The sequence below is a fragment of the Cantharellus anzutake genome (assembly GCF_015039405.1).
Source record: "Cantharellus anzutake strain C23 chromosome Unknown EI90scaffold_194, whole genome shotgun sequence".
Classification (NCBI taxonomy): Eukaryota; Fungi; Basidiomycota; class Agaricomycetes; order Cantharellales; family Hydnaceae; genus Cantharellus; species Cantharellus anzutake.
In genome coordinates this window covers 73,344-90,350 of record NW_024067144.1, presented here as the reverse complement: position 1 = coordinate 90,350, position 17,007 = coordinate 73,344, and the positions used below count along the sequence as shown (strand labels likewise).

General features: G+C 45.9%; 4 protein-coding genes across 4 annotated transcripts; 2 read left to right on the top strand and 2 right to left on the bottom strand.

The window, feature by feature from the left end:
• Positions 1-788: 788 nt before the first annotated feature.
• EI90DRAFT_2952038 (uncharacterized protein) lies at positions 789-995 on the bottom strand (the record flags this gene model as incomplete). Its single annotated transcript, XM_039055412.1, has 1 exon — positions 789-995. A coding segment is annotated over one exon (207 nt), but the record flags the coding sequence as incomplete, so codon positions are not given.
• Positions 996-2,499: 1,504 nt separating this feature from the next.
• On the bottom strand, positions 2,500-3,257 carry EI90DRAFT_3023143 (uncharacterized protein; the record flags this gene model as incomplete). Its single annotated transcript, XM_039057856.1, has 5 exons — positions 2,500-2,593; positions 2,637-2,917; positions 2,982-3,071; positions 3,121-3,174; positions 3,249-3,257. The coding sequence occupies 5 exons, from the start codon at positions 3,255-3,257 to the stop codon at positions 2,500-2,502; spliced, it is 528 nt and encodes a 175-aa protein (XP_038907965.1).
• A 2,998-nt stretch (positions 3,258-6,255) lies between these two features.
• Positions 6,256-8,512, top strand: EI90DRAFT_3160071 (uncharacterized protein). The gene is made up of 5 exons (XM_039066262.1): positions 6,256-6,840; positions 6,893-7,441; positions 7,490-7,715; positions 7,767-8,034; positions 8,082-8,512. Exons 1-5 carry the CDS (start codon positions 6,420-6,422, stop codon positions 8,415-8,417), a joined length of 1,800 nt encoding a protein of 599 aa, XP_038907964.1. The 5' UTR covers positions 6,256-6,419; the 3' UTR covers positions 8,418-8,512.
• Positions 8,513-15,873: 7,361 nt separating this feature from the next.
• EI90DRAFT_3137591 (uncharacterized protein) lies at positions 15,874-16,614 on the top strand (the record flags this gene model as incomplete). Its single annotated transcript, XM_039064858.1, has 2 exons — positions 15,874-16,033; positions 16,409-16,614. The coding sequence occupies 2 exons, from the start codon at positions 15,874-15,876 to the stop codon at positions 16,612-16,614; spliced, it is 366 nt and encodes a 121-aa protein (XP_038907963.1).
• Positions 16,615-17,007: the final 393 nt, after the last annotated feature.

Below are 17,007 nucleotides of genomic sequence, written 5' to 3'. Positions count from 1 at the left end.
CAAATTCAATGGCAACATGGCAATTCCCTTCACCTTTTCAACAAATGATGTTGGAGGATGTTCTGCTGCGATCTCCTCATCTGTCTTCTCACTTAGCCCACCTTCACTGATGAATCCCTCTGCCTCTTCTTCCATAAGACCAGCATCCACCTTGGAACTTTCAGATTCAGCATCGCCCTTTGCCACTGCCTTCAATGCAACAAGAAAATCCATCACTGCAAGATGAATTACATATGTGAGCCAGACACCAGATCATTGCTTGCTCAGAATCCAGTGGATTCTGTTGGAGGAACCATGTGCTATGGGAGGCCGGACGAGTTTCCGTACAGCCACATTCCCACACCCGAGCGAGGAACTCGCCCGGACAGCCACATTCCCGCGGTAGCGTGACTACCTGGTCACAACACCTTTTCTTCTTACTTATTTTGGTCACTTCAGACTTATCCACGAAGTCCACAAACTATATTCAATCTTTTGAATTAGTTTCCCTTTTCCTCAGTTCTCGCGCATATAGTGAGACTGAGGTTAGTTATCTTTCTTCCTTTCTTATATCTTATAACTCATTGTATATTACCTTATAGCTTTACTACTAGGTAATATAATAGTTCTCGCGCATATAGTGAGACTGAGCTTTACTGCTAGAGCAAGCGGTTATTCCGTTAGATTCTCCCCCACATGTCCATCCTCCTTAGAGAGTTCCTCATTTAGGATTGAGGCTAGTGTCGCCATAAGTGTCTTGTTATTGCTTGCATTATCGCATGTCATTGTAATAAACTAATATAATGAGCTCAGGGGCTTAACAGACCAGAACAATAGTACAACACCTTATTCCGGACCAGGACCATCTCCTTTAGCGTTGCATATACAGTGTGGCCCAGATTTTCCCCACTGTGAGCCCCCTTAATCTCAACAAAGTCTAGGAGAGTTTCATGCAACACCCATTCTTTGTCTACCCAGGTACAAGTAATGGCCAAGAATGCAATCCAATTACTAGAAGTCCAGGCATCACATGCAATCGGTATTTTTCTGGGGGTGTTCTGTTGTGGCTGTGTCAGGGGATGGACCCCGGGTCCCCATGACCCCTCTCTCTATAGCCCACAGCCCAATCTGTAACAGCCTAGTCTCAAGGCACAACTACTGTGGGTAAGAAAGTGAATAAGATAAAGGCAAGTAATGTACACTTGCCTACTGTGGGTAAGAAAGTGAGAAGAAGGTTAACTTCTCACTTTCCCACAGTGGCCCAATATGGCGAAAACTTCCGGGGATACCCGGAAGTCACATGAAGAGTGGGAACCGGGCCCGGAGCATGTGGCGCGCGGAGCATGCGGGGCAGAGCGCACATGCAGGTGCAGGTCCGGGTCCGGGCTAGTCAGGGTGTGTGCCCTGACAGGCTGCTAAGTACTTTTCACTGTTTCCCTACTTGTTTTACTCACTGCTAGGATATTCTTTAGCTTAATATGACCCTCTGCTGCAACCCTAATTATCCTATTCCACAGCTGATCAGCACCTATTATGTTTTGTGTGCATGGTCGGAGGTATGTGTGAAGAAATTGCATGTTGCCTTCCCAGACTTACTCTGTGATATCCAAATAATATAAACCAGGTGACTGGACAGATGACATAAAATGGACAAGCCTGGTATCAAACCCAGGACCTCTAGCATGCTGTCAGGGTTCAGCACCCTGCCCTAGGGTGCCCCAGACTCCCCAACCAATCCCTTCCTTCCATTCCTTCATTGTTGCCTTTCTGTGTTGTGTATCCGCGCGCACGGGATAGCATGGGAACTTTCTGAGCGAGCAGCTCGCCCAGAATGTTCCCACGGGTCACAGCCACAGTTCTGGGCGAGCAACTTGCCCAGAACGTTCCCACACTTACTGGGCACTGCCACCTGGATGTTCCCTCCGGGTCACACTACACAACTCTAGGAGCTGTATAGTTGTGGGCATGTGACCCATTCCTTTATATAGCAACCATGCGGGGAGATGAGACCTTTACCCTTCTTCTCATCTCATGCCCCGCATAGGCAAGTGTATATATTATCTTTCCTTTTACTATACATCTCATGCCCCACATAGTGTGAGGACAGGTTAGATGGGGGTTGAGGTCAGGGAGCCTCCGAGTCCGAGGCTGGGCCCTGACACATGCATCCATACACTACTTGCCCATTATGCCAGGGAGGTTACTCCATCCCATATTCCAACAATGTGATGAAATCATGAAATTCCTTGCTCTCCACTTCAGTAAATGCATGATTGCTAACCATAATCCATTTGATTAGTTTTTAGTAGAACACCTCCCATGAAAGGTCTACAGGAGCAGGTAAGTATAGTGTCACTCTATTTTTTGAATTCAATCTTACCTTGCCAATGAAGAAATTTCACGTTGCCCCACGGGACTTACTCCATGATATCCAAATGAGGTAAACCAGGTGACTGGACAAATGACATAAAATGGACAAGCCTGGTATCGAACCCAGGACCTCTAGCGTGCATCCATACACTACTCGCCCGTTATGCCAGGGAGGTTACTCCATCCCATATTCCAACACTCGCCCTCAATTTGGGGTGTTAGCCTCCAAATTGATGTACCGTGGCTGTCCACCATGAAGAAATTTCACGTTGCCCCATGGGACTTACTCCATGAGATCCAACTGAATGATACAGTTAAGGTCACAAGACAAGGACATAAAATCATGGACAAGCCTGGCATCGAAACCAGGACCTCTCAGTGTGCTACCATTACACAACTTGCCCGTTTGACCATGCCGGTATAGGCTGTTAAACTCTATACCAATGGGAACAGATATCCATTCTCCAACACCTCTCTGACCAGAGCCCCTCATGCTTGCATGTCTGCGCTTTCCCATGGCCATCATCACCTCCTTTTGGGCCCAAGCCCCTTGAGTCTGTGTGTCCACCTGGTGCAGCGAAGAGTGCCTAGAAATCATGAGCATCCAATCAAATAGGAAAAATATTGAGTACCTTGTCCAGCTTTGGTACACGTGCGATTGCTGTCAGGTTCCACTCCATTCTCCTCAATGAGAGAGGTGGTTTTCCCCAGAAGAGCATGCACTATTCGAAGGTCAGCATGTTGAAAAGAGTGTGTGAAAAATTAACTTACGTTTTGGTTGCGGTATTGAGATGAGTGGTTAGCAGGATTACAGATCAAAAGAAGCTAGACGGTTGATGTAGATGTATGATAAAGTTATCTCTGGTACTGTCGTATGCAAGTGTCCATTCAAGGCCTACCCAGAACATGTTTCAGACTGAGTTCGGTGCATCACAACCATTCCAAAGCCTGTTCCAGGCACAGGACTGCCCAGCGGGACACTTGGACGCGTTCTGAGTAGGCAGCGCTACATTGTTGGGGATGCTGAGAGGGAGAAAAAGGTTAAGTCCGAACCAGGTGGACTCAGACCAAACAAAAACAAATAATGATCGCGACCATGCAGCACTCATTCATTCTGACCACCTGAGTCTACGGCCATCGGATTTCTTTCGGTCAAGGTCACTAGGATGCTCGGAAAGTCAAGCAGCCATACACAAACGTCTGGTGTGCACTAACTTAACAGCCGCATGACCTCGCATCTTTGAGTGTTTGCAGCTACCACTTCTGGGAGAACCATAGAAGGTCAAGGACATTTGTACGCCCATTTTAGCCTCAATAGCTAGATTTGGGACTCAGAGCTGACTTCGCTTGATTGGGAATGGTCTGCTCCAGCCAGCATTTGGGTTATCTGGGAGCCGATGCACCTTCTGACCGCTTCTGTGCAACTCCATAGCCCATCAAATCCCTCTGAACTTTGTATGCACATTTTATGGCTCTCTGGGACCATTTAAGGGATCTCAGTTACATGGACTTGGCTTGAACTCGGTATGGATGCCATTTCTCCACATGCTCAACCCCTGCGCTCTGGGCCATGTTTCTTTAGGAGATCACCTGCTTTCACTGCATCTGAGCCATTGTTTGGGATGGGCTCTTCAGCATTTAGGACTAGCTTAACTTGCTCTGGATAACAAATTTATTGATTAATTATTGCCACCCACACCTTAGTTTGGACTTGTATTGTTTCCTATAATTTCATCGCACATTTCATTGGGGCCTTGGAAACGTGCATATGTAGATACTGAATTGAAATCATATTTGGCACCCGAAAATTTGCTGCAACTTTGTCTGAGTGCACATGCGATAAAAATCCTGCTCTATTTGGCCTCCAGAAAGCTGTGGGGGCAGTCCGTGAAATTACGTGATTAAACCGTGCTCCTCTCAGCCCCCACCAAGCCGGAGGTGATGGTTTGTGAAATGACATGATAGTTGACAAAATCCTGCTTCCAATAATCCTGCAGTGGTGTAGGATTTTTCATGAAATCCCATCATATTACATGACCTTATCATGGAATCACTTTCCTCAGTGTGGTGGGTTGAAGCATGAAGTAGAAGATTGTCTGGGGAAGCTCAACAGGCATAAACATGTGCCCTAAATGCCTCGGCTCCCTGCAAGAATCCATGCTTTAAACCTTAGTGATCATCTCATAGTGTTGTAATCACGTGTTGTAAACGCGGCATTCCAAATATGGTAACCCGCTTCAGCGGTTCACTCGCAACCCAGATGTAATATAGAAAGAAATATATAACTAAAATACACACGGCGCTCCAGTGCCCATATTTATACTTCTCAACAATATTCCAGGCTCTTCTATGCCCAGCGCTTACGCAGGCGCCTAGTAACCCGTAGAATATTCCCGGATATTCCGGTTCAGTTTCATCATGTGACTCGTATTCCAACATCACGAGTCACGGGGACCGGACACAGCCGGTGTTTATGTGGAGGACTATGTGGAGGGAATTACTAATTCCGTAGTCGCACAGGAGTTACCTTAACAGGCCGCTCCGCAATAGATTTACATTGTATATAAATACGCACAGACGGGCATTGACAAAAATCATCAGATTTTACCTTAGCTTACATCTGGTCTCACGAGTGTTACCGCTGAGGTAGCGGATTGCCTTATACGGAATCCCTACGTTACAAGACATAGTGCTTCCTTGAGCTCGTTGTATGATCTTTGATGGATCAAATTACGACTGTAGTGTTCTGTTCCTCTTTTTTTTGGTTTCTTTGTACTCAGTCAAACATCTTCTCTCGTGAATTATGGACATGTATTTGGGGCGCTGTAGGGTCTCGAATTGAATGGAAGAAAAAACTCTACGAGCAAAAAGAGTGGTGGGTTCTGCCGCGTCAGGCGGCGATCACCACCGAAGATGCATGGAGCAGGATGTTGGTGCGAGAAAAGCGGTGAGATGAACACTGCTAACATGTGGCAGTTTCATTGCACCTATATTGGCCGGTGGAAGTGACAATGTCGGAGGAAGGGGGGGATGGGGTGGGCTGTGTCAAAGCTAAAAGGCGAGCATTGAACGCTGCCGATATTGGGCAATTTCACTACACATAAATGACGTCTGAACAAGTAGACATCAGAACATCAGAACGTTAGCCATGTCCGCTCCATTCAAGCAGGTAAGGCTCCGGATTTGCGCATCGGGGGGCAAAGCACTTCGAGCACGGTGCGTTGGACCACTCACGAAAACTGCCAAACTGCACCGCATCCATCAATGCCAGGGCCCGAACCGACGAGCCACGCTCGAAGCCGATGTAGCAGTGTTGTCGAGCACGAGGGTCCAAGACCCTGAACGGGCTGTCAATGGCTATGGGAATCGCACGTACAGATTCCACTGTTGCTCGGAAACCGCGAATGATCATTAGTTTCGCGACGAAACCTTTGCATTCGGTCTCCTCTCTCGCGTTCGCGGCACTGGTGTCGAGCCTGCGCTGCGTTGATAATCTTGCTTTGATGGTGGTTCGACGTCTCCACCAGTGCTGGGTAACCAACAAGCCTACGGTCGAAGGGAAACAGAAAAATTTGTTTTACGAAAATTCACAGCAACACGAGCGAGGCCTGTAGCGTGCAAACGGCTGGGTCGCAGAGACGTCACGGTTGGCAGCGTAACATGGAATGTAAACACTTTCCGGTGCTCACGGATGCTCACTGAGTGAATGAAGCCATGCAGCTCAGGGAACAGGTTGCCATCGTCGTTGGGCAAACTCGTGTCCGGGCACACCGAAAAAAATATTCATGGTCGGAAATCGTACTAGCCAGGGGGCATTGTGGTTGGGCTGGGAGAATGGATCTATTTCTGCAGGTGCTGGTGTTGCTATTCTTCCTGGCGTGAGAGATTAATTCGCATCTCGGTGCAGCCGAGTGAGACATTTCTTGTGATGTCAGCATTCATCGCCAGGCCTCCAGCCTCTGTGACTGCTTAATATTTGGAGCCATTCCTACTGTCAATACAATTATTACTAATTATTTTGGTGAAGTTGGCGAACGGCTTCACAGCGGCTGTTGCCGGTTTTCCTGCCCATGGCCACTTCCATCACTCTTACCTGCTTGGCGGTTGACCGTGGAAGAAACCCCCTCGGTGCCGTGTTTCTTCTGAATGTGTCGCCTGGCGAATCTGTTGACTTCCTTTGCGACGCTATCAAGTCTAAATTAGCCCGCCAACTGGATCATCTGGATGCAAACCAGCTGGTTTTGTGGAAGCTCTCATCGCCGATACCAAGGGGGGTTACAGGAGCCGAAAAACTAGCTTTTCGTCAAAGGATAAAAGCAATTGAGTTCCCTGATCCTGAATGCGACGAGGCACTGGAGGGAAACGGCCCTGTGCAGGTTCTCGATCCTGAAGATAGGATATCCAGATACTGGCAGGAAGACCCCGAGGAAAGGCATCTCCATCTCATCGTCCAAGTGCCTCATGACGGAAAGAGGAAGCGTGAGGATTCGGGTAGGTCTTTGCGACTTTGTATTTTATGACCAAACTCCTCACTCGTCTGCAGTCGATATTTCAGCAAAGCTGTACCTTAAATGGAACGTTCCCCTCCAAAAATTTCTGAACGTTACCGATTTGGGCGTCTATCTGAATGCACCTCTTGAGCCCGAAGAAAAAATCCCGATTTCCAATCCGCAATGGCGGAGCCTCCTGCACACAGATCCAAGTAGTCCTAAGCTTCTCTGTTTTCCAGCAGACCTGGAGATGCTCTTCATCGAGCATGAGGATGAGACGGCTAGCTTTGTCTGGCGCCTGCTAGATGTGGCAATTCACGGCCATCCACCGGACTCAAATGGAACTAAAAACTCCTTCATTTCATTCTGGGACGAAAACATTCTGAACATCCTCAAGGCGGGTCTTGGCGACCTCAAGTGGATACGCAACAGCAACCGCGGCACGAATACTGGATCTTTCCGCCCTGATTTGGGTCTCCTCTTGGAGTCGGCCTGCTTATTCCGGGGGGAGGAGCAATGTCCATCGTTTTCCGGAAAACATCCTCGTCAGGAGCTCGCTGACAAGACTCGCTGGGCCTATGGCCGTGCTCCATATGTGCTCGGTATGTGATTCTTCTCCAACACCACCTGTTGTTGACCCATGTATTTAGGCTACTATGCCGTTGGTGCTAATATCACGCTTGTAGCTATCCAGCCAGTCATAAATGCACAGGGTGTTCAAAAAATTGTTGTACAAGACATTCTAAAGGCAGATCTGTCAACAAGGCGGGGACGTATCAGAAATGCGACAACGATGATCAGACTTGTCAAGGTTCTCCGGGCATTAGAACATATCGTGGACAGAGATGTGGATACTGATATGTTTATATTGGAACGGTGAGTTTCATTTGTGTATCCTGATTGCATTGAACCTAACCGTGAAGTTAGTGAAAATGGGAAATGTGTTGAATTTTTCAGGGACAAGATACGGAAGACTTATCCCATAGAAGATAAACTCAAGATTTCCTTTCTTGAATCTATCTATGGAAAACTCAAAGCAAAATGTGTGCCAAATGTTGACACCCTTACGAAATTTGGAATGTCCCATCCAGAATATGGTTGCTTTGTGGAACTTGCACCTCGAGGTTACTGCCATGGTCCAGAGTCTGCTGAAGATGTTAAAAATGCAGTCATCTGTCTTCTTGAGGCTCTCCAAGTAAGTATTTATATAGGATTATTAATTTGAGTTCATGTAGTCTGCAGGTATCACACACAGAACCACCGGTGTTTCATCGAGATATTCGCTGGCCAAATGTCATGCAAAGCCTCACCAATTCCAAGCAGTGGTTCCTCATTGATTGGGAAGATGCTGCAATCCCTCCAACGAAAGCAGCCTTCAATTTGGATTCTGAAACACATGCACCACAAGTATTTAAGGATGGCCATGGTGCAGAGGTGGACCTTTGGGGAGTTGGGAACCTTATTACTGAAGCTCCTGTGCATGAGCTGCCTCAAAGCCTCTGCTTTTTTGGATGGAACTTGGTCAAGGGTTCTATTTTGTCAGCTGAGCAAGGACTTAGAGAATTAAAATCACTGTGATGTCCAAATTGTATAACATTCCAACTGCAATGTGCAGAGTTGTCACTGTGTTTAGAGTGACTTGGAGGGAGCGCTGTGCCTCCATTACATCTCAGTTAGTCCTTTTATTTCATATGTCTGAGGTATCTTGTAGGAGGGGATCAGGATTCACTCATAGAGGGACTTGGGGTAAGTTTAGTTGAGATTAGAACTGAGGTACATGTTAGAACTATGCGGATTCGGACGACTCCGGAATGGAATCGGAGACTTAGCGTGGAAGGACCTCGGCCTCAGCGACTCAGGCGGAGTGCTGTGCCATTGCTGGTTGTCCTAGGGGTCCCTAATTTCGGATCTAGCAGAGGGAAAGTCTCTTGGGGGAATTCAAGTCGATTTCGGACTGAGGTTACAAGTTACTACAGTCGTGGACAGGCAAACCCATTAAGGTTTTAAGGGAGGCTAAATATATTCGCGAAAAGTCTCAAACGCCGGGAAACAGTTCATTACATCCCTAGTAATCATTTCCCACCAACCATAAGTGTGAATTCAAAGATTTGATTTCTTGATTTTGGAGAAAAATTGTCCGCACGCTCAAAAATAAGCACCTATGCTCGAAAAATACATCAAATTAAAGACAATTGCAAGCAGAACGTGATTTTGAATTCAGATTTCCAGGGGAGATGGGTTTGAAGCATGAATGTGATGATCAACATGCTGCGAGGGTTTTGCTTCCGAAGTAGCGGAGCGCTGCCTTCCCTGTTTAGTATCCGGTGCTTGATGTCACTCCTCAGCTGGCTCCAATCTGTCCCAGAAGCAGTTGATAATAGCGAAAATGATGATTGGGGCCCTGACTACAGTCAAAACTCAGAATCATACCCGCTAATCCCATTCCTTGCTTCCGAAGATGAGGATTTCAGTGTGTCGGACTCTGGTGAAGACATCAATTCATACATGGACAATGGAGAGAGCAAGGAGGATACAAGCTTACAAAACACAATGGCAAAGAGGGTGGCAGCAATAGCGGAGTATGTCGACAAACTCGATTATATCCCCAAGAAGGGTGTGAGTCCGGCAAGTTTGAAAGCGGGTGCAAAAGCTGCACAGGTGGCTGGAGAAAGGAAAAATAGTGAGTGTCCCTTATATTGGAATCCTAGTTGACCATAGGAACCTACAGAGTTGCATGAGGCAAAGATGCCTTACTCCACCGGGCCTGTCATAGCAAACAAGTGTGAACGGTCAAAGCGCAGATGGAGAGCGAAGGAAAAGAAAGAAAGACTGACACAGACGAGTTTAACTGGGCTCAAATGCACTCCCCGGGCCCAATCCTTCCATAAACCCTGTCCCTCATCTTCCACTTCAAATCCATCCTATCTTGCAAGTGCGGTTGAGTCCCTGAATTCCGAGTCCAGTGAGGTCGGCCCCAATCCCACTCCTTGCGACACACCAGCGGTGGCACTGGTAGATGACAATGACCCACTTCCAACCCCACTTCCAGCAAAGCGAAGGTGCGCGCCGCATATTATGGGAATACCACTTCCGCTGACTGAACCCGAGTCCATGGGGAAGCGCCAGCGTCAGATCCCAGACCAACACACTGAGATGGATGAAAGTGACGGTGTGGGTGACAGAATTGATGCTATGGATGGGGTTGATGATGAAGAAGTGAATGATTTGATGAACAATGTCGTGCAACCATCACTGGTGAAGCCGAAATTGAAATCGTGGGAGGAATTGCGGGATGGAATCGATGATATCCTGGATCAACAGAAGAAGAAGAAGAAAGTTAGCTTGTCATTGCGCCAAGTAAGCAACTATGAGCCCTTACTTTAGGGATGTGATGCTGACTTCAGACGAAGTTGCATCAATATGAGCTGCTCTGAAGCTTTGCGACTCTGCGTATCAAAGGCTATAAATGGATTGCAGCAAGTATTCACATAGCCATTGACCAGCATGATGGAGATGGTGCATACTTTGCATCGCGTGTTCGGGCTCTTGCGTGATATTATGAAAAACATGAAACTCTTCCAATTGAGTGGCGTGGCAGATACAGAAAAGGCTCATCTCACCTGGAAGACCCAGATGTTTCAGCTGCTGTCCGTGCGTGGCTGGCAAACCAAAGTTCAAAGGAGATGACACCCTCAACATTCTGCCGAGCCCTCAACACCACTATACTGCCAGAACTCGGCATCGCGCTTAAGCGCCCACTCTCACATCGGACAGCTAGGCGGTGGCTTCTGAGGATGGGATATCGGCGATGTGTGCTAAGAAAGGGTGTATATATGGATGGTCATGAGCGGGAGGATGTGGTAAAATATCGCAATGAGGTGTTTTTGCCACGGATGAAAGAGCTTGAGCGCCGCATGACTCAATATCATGGCTATAACCTGGAGTGCAAAGAGCCCCTTCTAGAAGAGGGGGAGAAGCGCCTCATTCCCTTATTCCATGATGAGACTTGCTTCCATGCAAGTGAGTTCAAACAAAGCGTGTGGTATGAAATACCAATTATTTTGCGGCACTCAATCAATTCATTAACAATTCACATTGCATTTCTCTAATCTAGGCTCAAACCAGGGGAGACAATCCTTCAAAAGAAGAGCCATGGCTGGCTCATTCATGTCTCTGACTTCATTAATGAGGAGAGTGGCCGGCTCGTGGTTGCCAACTCAGATGGGACAATATCAGAAGACAACGATGCTCGAAAAATAATCTATCCTGGGACTGGTGGTGATTCTTGGTGGGACACTAATCAACTGTTGGATCAAATGCGGACCAAGGCCATTCCAATTTTTGAGCGTGCTTATCCAGGATGTCAGGCTCTATTCATTTTTGACCAGTCCTCAGCCCACGTGTCACTTGGCCCCGATGCCCTGAATGCTTTCGACATGAATCAATCTGATGGTGGAAAACAGAGAATTCGACATGATACAGTGATCCCAAATGATGAGAGTGTCCCAGACATCTCCCAACGCGGAAAGAAGCAAGCAATGAAAACCCCCGATGGCAAAGCAAAAGGTCTAGAGTCGGTGTTGACAGAGCGTGGCTTTGATACAAAAGGGATAAATGCAAAATGCAAGCCAGTCTGTTCATTTGAGAACACAGACTGCTGCCTTGCATGCATTCTTAGTCGGCAATCTGATTTCATTAATCAGAAATCTATGCTCGAGGAACTAATTGAGAAAGCCGGACATCTTTGCATGTTCTTGCCAAAGTTTCACTGCGAGCTCAATCCGATTGAAATGGTATGTTTTGTTTTCAAATATTCCTTGGCATGTGTCTAATGGTTTCACAGTACTGGGGGTATTGCAAGTACCGATATCGTGACATTTGGAAACCTTCCTTTGCAGCTGCCAAGACAGCAGTGCTTGAGTGTTTGAACTCATGCCCCCTCAGCACTATTCGCAAGTTTATTAATCGTGCATGGCGTTTTATGGATGCATATCGTAGTGGGTTGACTGGGAAGGCTGCAGAGTGGGCAGTAAAAAAACAGAAGGGCCATCGCACTGCATCTGGAGCAGCAATGGCTGCAATGGAGGCCATTCTCAACTTAAATTCACCTGAGCCTTCTAAATGTTGATATACTCTTGCGAAGTCACTCAAATACTCATAACATGTGAAAATTTTTGCTCAAAAAATTGTCCGGGGCTAAAAAAAAGAGAGAAAAATCTAAAAACACCGTTTTTGGGTAGCTACACCCAATAAGAATTTGTTTCCCTCAAAATTGAGCTTATTGTGATGAAAAATTCCAGTCTGGAAACTTTAATGTATTTGCCTGTCCACGACTGTAGGTACATTGTATATAAGGAGGGGTCCGGAATCAAAAGGAACAAGGGTAGGATGAAAGGAGACAAAGGGAGATGGAAAGAGGAACAACACCGAGGGTCAAGTGTTTGACTCAATGGTGTTTCCCAAAGGGGAATGAAGGGCCAAGGCCCAAGGAGGAAGGAAGGAGGTTGGGAGTGGGGAATGGCTAGCTGACTGAATAGAAAGGAAGCAGCAGCCCAAATAGGAATGAGGGAGAATAGCGGAATTGAAATGGACAATGCAATAGTTGCAAGGTCCGGAGTAAGTCCGGAAAGTCCGAACTCGGAGGTTAAACTCCGGAATATTGGCAAACATAATTAAATGGAATGAGCTAACCAATACAATGGGTATAAGCGGAGGTGGGGTCAAAGTCCGAGGTCGGAGCTAAGACCGGAGGTTCCGGAGACGAGACGTGAACGGGATACCGGAGCGGAGGTCCGGAGTCGGGAGTATAGGTTTTGCGTACTCGTCTGGAAGGTGTCGAGGTTGGGGTCGGACCCGGAATGTTCTGGAGTCGGACCGAAGGTGGTGTCCGAGCCGGAGGTGGGATAACCTCTTGGGAGTCGGCAAGGAGGAGGTGACGGAAGGGAAGTAGGACTCCGGTGAAGGAGAGAACGAAGGAAGGTCAGTTGGGAGGTTCAAACGAGACCACCACCAAGCTGTTCCCTGGTTCTTTAGTTAGGATGGGGAAGTGTACTAGTGTTATTTATTGTAAATAAAGTACCAATCCGAGTGTTTTGGCTAATTCTATTTTTATGGGTTAGTTTTAAAGTTCCTGGGAATTGACTTACAGATAAACCGAGCCCTGCGGAGCTGTTTCTTTATTGAAATTTATTAATTTGTCTAGGTGTAATTCTGTGTAGCGTTGTTTAATTTGGATTTAAACTTGAATTTAATCTTCTACTTGGTGAAGTTTCAAAGATTCTATTCAGTTAATGAATTTGGATGGTGTCTGGAGTGTCCCTTGAGTTCGTTTAATTTTTGTCTTTATTTTATCGCTTGTTTTAACAGTAGCAAAATAACTGTTTTGTGTTTACACTTTGAAATCTGGAGTGTTAACCAGCTCTCCTGTTGAAATATCTACTTAATATTTCTCTCCTTAATTGCTGCCTTTTACTACAGTGGCAATCTTAACTGTATATCACTTTTTCGCACTGGAGTGACAACCAGAAATGCTTGAGAAAAATAATACTCTATTTTCTTACTTCTCTAAGGGGGGCGAAAAGTCACAGAAAGGGTCTCCCTTTTATACTCCTTGGGTCGCCTTCCTTTTTCACGCTCTACCTTCTATTTACAGGATTTATTTACAGTGTATTTTTCTCAAACTGAATAAAAAGTGAAATTTTCACGCTATAGTTCCACTGCGCTTTGCTGCGCTGAACTGCGGCTCTACTGCGGTCAGACTGCGCCTGGAATCCTTATTGTCCTTCCTCGCCTAAGCTATTTTAATGGTTAATTAGAATTTGTCTGCGCCGCATTTGCCGCAGTTCCCTATTTCAAATTCCCCATATTTCCCATTAAGTTCGCTATGACTCGGTCATACTGAATTCAAACCTCGCATTACTATGTGTGCGACTGTGCTGAGACCTTCAGCTGATTTATTCCAATTTTATTTAGTGACATTTAGTTAAAATGAGACTGAAATGATAAATGAGTGAATTATTCAGGTTTAAAACTGAAAGAAAAAGTTGCTAGTAATCAAGAATTACTCAAACGAATGTGTTATAGCTCTCTACTTCATTAGAACATCGTTCCCTAAAATTCCCGCCATGGTCCGTCGTAGTTTAGTAGTTTTCGTGAATTTCGTTCATATTCCCTGATTCCCCTTTGTATTATCACATCCTAATCCTCCATATGTATTGTTCGTTGTTATAGTAGGTCGTCCTCGAAGATATCATATTTTTATGTATTTTATTTAGGGCTCTAGACCTCTTGAAGCTGTCTTCCTGCGTGTTTTCAGGTTTCTAACTTCATGTCCTTGTATCTCATTCATTTCTGGATGTTTTCTTACGTTCTTGGTATCATAAATTTTCATTTATTCCCACCTTTCCAATGGTACTAAGGTTGTGTCCTATTTCCCTGTATTCGTTGAGTTAGCAAAGTTTCGCGCGCACATTCGGTAATCACGTGCGTCGTTCCCATAGTTGTTCGTATGCGGGAGCTGTTTTCGTTTAGTTGTTCGGGATTTATGATATGTGCAGGTGTTTATTTCTTTCATATGGGCTTCTGTGATTTATTTCAGATTTTTCCCTCATGATCTAAGGTTGTTTTGCACTTTTCGTGCTTTGTTTTGACCAGGCTCTTCCTTATTTGGACGGAAATTGGTCTTCGCGATCTGCCGAAGTGCGGATCTCGGTTCCGACGGCCGGTTCCCTGCACATCGCCACCCTCACGTGTCATTACACATGATGCGGATTCCTATATTCCCGTCATGGGTATAACTTCACAACGGCTGGACCGTTTGGGCTGAGAATTTGCATAGCTATAGTTTCCTATTTTTCATAATTTCCGTGTAAATTTCGTTGTATGTTTTAATTATGGATCCTACGCAATCATCGTCTTGTCCCTGAGCTTGGACTTTTGATGTCGCTATTCCCGTTATTGGATTTCTCATTAATGCATGATCCTTTTATTATGGAAATTTGGGAGGATTAAGAGTAGATCCCTTCCTTTCTAATGGGCTATCAAGCTTGTCTCGGTCGTTACTAGTTAATCTTCGCGCTTGCTTTTTAGACATTGTCCTTGTTTTGCAGGAGTTTTAGTCATATCTCCGTCGTTTATGGGTAGTTTCCCCTGTAATTACTCTCATTGGTTCCGTTTGGGGGACATCTACATTTCCTATTATAAACACGACTTTGACTTTTGCATTAGTTCCTGAGGAATCTTTGTTCCGTGGTACTTCCATCCTTGCTACGTGTGTGGACGTGGGAAAGTAGTTTCCGTGGAGGTTCTCTGATTATTTTTATAGTCAAATCTTGGTCGATTGTCCTAATTCTTGGTTTAATATTTGCTATAAATTCCCCCGAGAATTCCGTCTCGTTGATGGTAAGCTTGAAGTATTTTTGTTATTTTTCTTTCTTTCGATTTATCGTGTATAGTCATAATAATTCGTAAAAATTCGTAAAATTTGTTAAAATTCAGGTCCTTCTATGTTCTCATATCTACTTGTCGTATGAGGTTTTGTGATTTATCTGGCATATTTCCATAATGGGTTTCCATAGTGTGGCCGTTATTTCTCCTACACCGGAAGTCGGAGTTCGGAGTTCCAGGAGCCCGGAGCGGAGGTCAGGATTGTATGGATATGACAGTACAATGGGTTATAATCTACAAGTATATATAGAGGGAGGAGAAGGACTTTAGTCAAAGTCCGAGTGATACTGACAAACACTGAAAGGTCCCGAACAATATCTTTAATGGGGAACTGAGGTGTTGGGTTGAGGAGGGCAGAGTAGAAGGCTGGAGGATAAATGGGAATGAGAAATGGGTAAGGGGAAGTTAGCCGACTGAATGGAAAGAAGACAACAGTCATACTACAAATGGGAGGTGACTAATTTATGATGACATGAGCAGGATCACCGGAGGATGCGGGTAGCTCCAAAGCTGGAGTTACACATCTGAAGGATGTTGGGTGACTCCACTAAATGAAATGGGGGGGAATGGTTTAGAGGTATGTCACAAGATGTTGGAGATCCGTCAGGAGGTTGGAGCAAATCCGGAGACTCTGAATGTTCCGACTCAGGACCGAGCTTCCAGGATGGGAGTGGTCAAGGGTGAGTGTGCTGAAATCCAGGCTGGAGCTGAGACAGTTGGGATGGAAGGTGACATTGGGAAGTGGGGAGGTATGGTGTAGGGGATGATGAGGTTGTTAGGAAGGTGTAATGAGGTGGGAGAGTATGGGGCTGGGATTCCAGGATATTGTCACGACCATGCATTCTGACCCAGATGCCGGCCCTTATTCTGTTTCCTTTTGTTTCATTTTGTCACCTGACTCATTCAGTTTCTTACTATATATATATGTATATTACATTATTATAACTTTAGTCTGAATATCGACATGGTTTGTCCCCCCTAACAAGGCAGCCCAAGCCACTTCGAAATGTGGGCACTGAGACAGTAGGTGGGCACAGCGCTCTCTTGGAGTCGCTGAGGCCGAAGCCCAACCCCGGAGCCTTGTCCCTGCCAGTCGTCCCCATTTGCTGACCCGTACCTAACAGATATGACAAACATGGCTGGTCCCTCCACTGGCTGTAGGGTGGAAGATGACACCACTTCAAGTGATAGTGGTGATCTGGACCTGCAAGGGCCTGGCAACGTGTCTCAGACGTGTCAGATCTATCCAAGAGATGTTGACCAAGTTACAATGTCTGAAGCCCTCATAGTTGAGACTCTTGCAGCATATGTCCCAAGGTGCATGTTGTAGGAGTGCATAACAGGAGTGCTTAATTTCATGGAACCTTACACAGCAAATACATCAAAATTGGGCTCCTGCCCTTGTACATTATTAGGAAAAAGGAATTATAGGGGGGGGGGGGGGGTAATAAGAAAGAAGAAAGAGGGTTTTCGTACAAACCGAAAGAGCCTTTTCATGAAGGAATTGGTTGGGATTTGGTGGGGAAATTCAACCTGAGATGTCCTCATGTGTGAAGTCTGTGCACTTGACCATGACCATGGGAACAAGGTCAAAAGTTGATGGAAGAGGATGATCTTGGGGTCATTAAATGCCCAAAGACTCAGTGTTGAATTTCATCCTAATCAGTTCAGTGGTTGTGGAGATATTCTGATTATCGGGCATGATGGGAGTCACGGGACGATA